General features: G+C 37.6%; 1 protein-coding gene across 5 annotated transcripts; it reads left to right on the top strand.

Annotated features, from left to right (window-relative positions):
- The first annotated feature begins 405 nt into the window (after positions 1-405).
- LOC133712755 (2-oxoglutarate and iron-dependent oxygenase domain-containing protein CP2-like) lies at positions 406-5,165 on the top strand. 5 transcript variants are annotated; one of them, XM_062138858.1, is made up of 10 exons: positions 406-837; positions 1,231-1,272; positions 1,409-1,585; positions 1,663-1,813; positions 1,921-2,007; positions 2,328-2,452; positions 2,725-2,843; positions 3,479-3,590; positions 3,985-4,054; positions 4,928-5,165. In XM_062138858.1, the coding sequence occupies exons 1-10, from the start codon at positions 559-561 to the stop codon at positions 5,101-5,103; spliced, it is 1,338 nt and encodes a 445-aa protein (XP_061994842.1). In that variant the 5' UTR covers positions 406-558; the 3' UTR covers positions 5,104-5,165. The 5 variants fall into 5 exon arrangements, with proteins under 5 accessions (XP_061994842.1, XP_061994841.1, XP_061994843.1 ...); XM_062138857.1 differs by having other exon boundaries at positions 409-837; positions 1,225-1,272; positions 4,928-5,162; XM_062138859.1 differs by having other exon boundaries at positions 412-837; positions 1,225-1,272; positions 4,796-5,009.

The following is a 5,165-nucleotide window of genomic DNA, read 5'->3' as shown; positions in this document are numbered from 1 at the left end:
TCCAACGCGACATAACTCGAAAATGTGAAATTTGGAATAACATCTCAAAAATTTGAATATTTTGAAATTAGAATTGGAATAACGATACTTCATTTCCAAAACTTTTCGAATTGAAATTCAATTTTCCTAAAAAAACTCTCCAACGTGACATAACTCAAAAATGTCAAATTTGGAATAGCATCTCGACATTTCAATATTTTTGAAATTAGAATTAGAATGACGATTACACCATTTCCGAAACTTCTCGGATTGAAATTCAAACACCTCATTTCCGATACGACGCATGCCAATTTTGGATAGGGTTTCAACGCTCCACGTCAGAACGTCCCCACATCTAATCACAATCACCCACGTCAGCGGCCCTACCAAACACCTTCCCCTGATCCAGCTCACACGTCCCACTGTTAAGTTAACCAGAAATCCCAAACCCTAACCCTAACCCTAACCTGCGACTCAAACTTCTTCTTCCTCACCCTCCTTTCTCCAAACCTCCAATTCCACCAAATTGGCACATTCTTCATCTCTTCCAAAATCCACAATACTTCTCCTCCTATCCCAATGGACGGCTCACAGGACGGAAGTAAGCCACCGCCGCAAACGCCGAGCACGGCCAACGGGAACGGCGTCGCTTCGATGATGAGGCTGAGACTGAAGCCGGAGAAGGAGCACAAGTCGGATAGCTACCAGGACCTGCAGCAATTGGAATTCAGTCCTCTGCTGTTCAGCTCGCTCGAGCATTACTTGCCGGCGAACATGCTCAATGTGCCTCGTGAGCTCAAGCTCCGGTACATGAGGGAGATTCTTCTCCGGTATTCCACCGAGGGCGAACGCACTCGTGTAAGAAATTACGATTCTCTCCTCCCTCTTTCTCTGTTTTGGAAATGCAAAGATGATCTGGCTTGAATGCGGATGTTTTGGGAATTCTGTGTTGTATCGTTTTTGATTTCTTGAAATTGAGTGTGTGAAATGAGCTGGCTCTGCTGCAATCGCAGTAGATTGTGATAGGCATTGGATTCTGGACTTGGTGAATGCATGAACGTTCATATTTGTGTGTAAGATTTGGTGTTTGATGTGGAATCTGTCTGTGTGTGTAGCCGAGGGAGGTTTGATTAGAAATTGTGTTTACTTTGGAACAGAATGAGCAATGTTCTGCGGCTAATATAGTCAATGTAGCATCATTTTGTTCCTCAAAGGCTGATAGTTGTTTTCTGTCTGAATGAATAGATTCAGCGGCATAGAGAATACAGAGAGAGGATCACATCAAACTATCAGGTTCGTTTAATTGAAGATGCTTGATTTCTGCAATTTAGGACTTGAGAGTTTGTATATACTCCATGTAAGCAACAATTGCCTACATTGGCTTCCATATGCATATGTTTCCTTTCTTATTCTTCCTTCCTCTTTGTAGTCTCTCCACGAGCAGTTATACACTATGCAAGCTGAACAGTTCTTTGTCCCCTCATTTCTCAATGCCGTCAATGAGGGTACAGAGGATAGTTTTAGAAGTATAATGGCAGAACCCTCTCCTGGAGTCTTCACATTTGAAATGCTTCAGCCGCAGTTCTGCGAATTGTTAGTATCAGAGGTATCATTTTGGGTTTAAGAGTTTATCTTTCCTGTATATTAGTTTTCCTGTTTTCTTACTTGATTCTGATTGCTTAGGTTGAGAATTTTGAAAGATGGGTCCATGAGACAAGATTCAGAATCATGCGACCAAACACAATGAACAAATATGGTGCTGTTCTTGATGACTTTGGCTTCGAAACTATGCTTGACAAGTTGATGGAGGAGTTTATACGCCCTATATCTAGAGGTATTGTCTTGAATTTTGTTATGAAATTATAAGTAAACCTGGAAGTATTACATAAAAGTTCTGAACTAATGATATACTCTTTTTTCTTGGGTGGAAATGTTATGTAGTTCTCTTTCCAGAAGTTGGTGGAGCCACTTTGGATTCTCATCATGGTTTTGTAGTTGAATATGGAATCGATAGGGACGTAGAGCTTGGTAGGTGCTATTTACCCATCTGAGATTTTGGATTTCAGTGACTTCCTATTCTTTCCTTCTTACTCTATGGAGTTTCAGTGTAGAGTAATGCTGAGGCTTTGAATTTAAATAGATTAATGCACAATTGCTTATTTCTACTGATTATAATTTTTTCACGTACTTTAGACCAAAGAACAAAATCATTTTTCACATAGCAATTTTGTTTCATTGTTTAGCTGATACAATTTTTCCTTATTCGACTTTTACATTATGTACGTGTACTCTTTCCTTTCCTCTCTGTTCTTAAGCGTTTATGGACCCACAGTAGCTTTGTATTGTAGGTTTTCATGTGGATGACGCAGAAGTCACCTTGAATGTTTGCTTGGGTAAGCAATTTACTGGTGGGGAGTTGTATTTTCGAGGTGTTCGATGTGATAAGCATGTTAATTCAGAGACACTCTCAGAGGTATGCTAATCTTTAAGATCAGGTTTTTCAGTACAGTATTGATATGAGGCCACTTTTATGAACTTTTTAGAAGTACAAGTGCTTCAGACTATCATATCAGATATCGTTATAATTCACAATAGTGTGCAAATTGAAAATTTAAACGACAGAATATGGATTTGCATTATGAATGTTCTTTCTGATATAGAGTGGCATATTTAATTTTAATTCATCTGTTCATTTATTAATAGGAAGCTTTTTGTTTCTTTGGATATTGTAACTGTATAATATAGGAAGTCTTTGATTATCCTCATGTTCCCGGATATGCGGTTCTTCATCGTGGTCGCCACCGACATGGTGCTAGAGCTACAATATCTGGGCGTCGAGTCAACTTACTACTATGGTGCAGAAGGTACCTTTCTCATTCACCTTTTGTCCCCTTAAAAGAATTCTAGAAACCTAACTCAAAGATTTCAAGGATCACACCCTTCATAAGGTTCAGCACATCAAGTACCTGCTCTATGTCAAAAAAAATTCCAGTTAATTCAACTTATCAGTTTCTTTAATGATTTGAAATATATGGCTAATGTATTCATTAAAGTATTAGGAACTCAATGTTTTGGAAGAGTAAGTGGGTGAAATATCGGAATTCTAGGGGTTTCCTAATTCATGGATGGTTTTCCCTAAGCATATTATTACAATTGATTTCTCAACTGATTGTGATTAATCCACAACACACTCAATGGTGTGGAAAATGTAGGATGTCTTTAAAAAGGAAAATTTTATCTACAAAATTAACAAAGTAGTCTTAGGCTAAATAACTTTTGGATGTTGTTCTGGTTTGGGCATTGGGAATTTACACTTGCATTATGATGTAATTAAGAGCAGCCAACGGAAAAGTAGTAGATTCTTAGTTCATTGTGGTACCATTATTTAGAAGCTTGGAAGCTTTCGATGTCAATACTTGGGGTTTTACTGCAAGGATTATTTTGATTAATTAGTGCTGTATTTCATGTTGATCAATTTGCTTCGACAATCTTCTTGTAGTTCGGTCTTCAGAGAGCTGAGAAAATATCAGAAAGATTGTTCTAACTGGTGCGGAGACTGCCATCGTGAGAAGAAAGAAAGACAACGTCAATCAGTTGCTGCCACCAAACTGGTATTGAAAAGTTTGATATGAAGAAGAGACTAGGAAATAGAAACCAGCACGTCTAATGTTTGGCATACATTAATCTCGTGTGGCATCTGATTCTTTTCAGGAATTACTTAACAAAGATGGATAATAGAGCTGTTCGACATGCAACTTTTGCTTGTGAAGTTGTAAATTGACAAAATCTCATTGTTATCCCAACATATAGAAGAATTTTCATTAATCCTGTCAATTTTAATTTCAGTAATAAATATAGCTAGGCTATTTCTTAGTATTGAACTGTGCATTGAATGCTTTTGCAAGGTAGTTGTTACTTGTACATACACAGCCTCATCAAGTGATTGTGCTACTCTTTTTGAAGTTGCATACACTGCTTTAAATTGATGGAGTGTTCTCTGTTCAGTGTGTGCCAACTACCATGACCAACCGGCCATACAATGATCCAGTCAAACATATCTTTCCCAGCTCAATAGGTAGGTCTACTCAGATCCCTCCTAGATTGTGATTTATCTTATGGTGTTAATGTTGTAGAAAGCAAGCCAAACAAAGAGGATATGTTGCCTAAAGCCATATTCCATAGATTTATGAGTGCATGAACCTGTCATTTTTTTTTTTTTTTTTTTTTTAATTTTTTTTTATGACAATGAACCTGTCAATTTGTTTTCGGTCAGTATGAACCTGTGGATTAATGGCAGGGGCCAAACACCATATCTGTATTGTCCCTAGATCTAATCTACGGTAAAATGGTAAAAAGAAAGAAATCTGTTCAAATCCATGCACTTTGTTGGGTGAAGCTAACACTAATCTTTCAGATTACTTGTCTTTTTGACTTGGTAGTTCTGTAGTTGAAAACTGAAAACCCTATTCTTGTTTTATTCTTATAGGCAGCCCGGCAGGTGGTGTTTAAACATGGGTTTAATGACAATATGATTTCCCTACTTCAGTAAACAAGTGATATTCATGTCTCTCTGTTTTTGTTAAATGATTTTTTCTGCCTCGGTGGCCTGTTGAGTGCATATGATTCTACAAGTTTTCATACCTACCTAATCTATTTAGGAATCTTCTGGGTTCTGCAAGACCTAAAATGCATCTTAAATTTTCTTGTGGTCTATTCATTTGAGGCCTATGAGATTATAATATCTTTCCCAAGGCTTACTTGAACTGACCTTGATTAGTTTACTTAAATTCAGTGATGTATAATTCATTGCTTGTAGGTCTCCTACCCATCATTGTCATCAACCTCTTTATCATCAACCAAATCCTATCTCGATCCTTCTAAGTCATTAGACCAATTTAATTGTATAATGCATGATTGGTACTCTTCTGTTTGGATATGTGTCAATTAGAAAATCAGACCAGGCAGCTCCAAGCATTATGTGGACCAAACGCAACTCGAGGGAGTCAAGCATTCGGTGGCGTTGGAGGTGTGTTGTTAGGTGCTAAGGACGTGGAAAAAGAAAAATCCTATGTCGATAAAGTGATTCAACAATCTGTAATAGTAAATGAGTGGCTCTATATATAAATATTTTAAATTAGGGTCTCGATCCACTAAAAGTAGAAAGAGGGAGCATAAAATGCACAATA

The sequence above is a fragment of the Rosa rugosa genome, chromosome 5 (assembly GCF_958449725.1).
Source record: "Rosa rugosa chromosome 5, drRosRugo1.1, whole genome shotgun sequence".
NCBI classification, from domain to species: domain Eukaryota; kingdom Viridiplantae; phylum Streptophyta; class Magnoliopsida; order Rosales; family Rosaceae; genus Rosa; species Rosa rugosa.
This window is presented reverse-complemented; position numbering and strand designations above follow the sequence as displayed.

Coding starts and splice junctions, on each gene's coding strand:
- LOC133712755 (XM_062138857.1), top strand. CDS start 559: ATGGACGGCTCACAGGACGGAAGTAAGCCACCGCCGCAAACGCCGAGC. Junction 838..1,224: donor CCGAGGGCGAACGCACTCGT/GTAAGAAATTAC, acceptor CTGAATGAATAG/ATTCAGCGGCATAGAGAATA. Junction 2,844..3,478: donor TTACTACTATGGTGCAGAAG/GTACCTTTCTCA, acceptor ATCTTCTTGTAG/TTCGGTCTTCAGAGAGCTGA.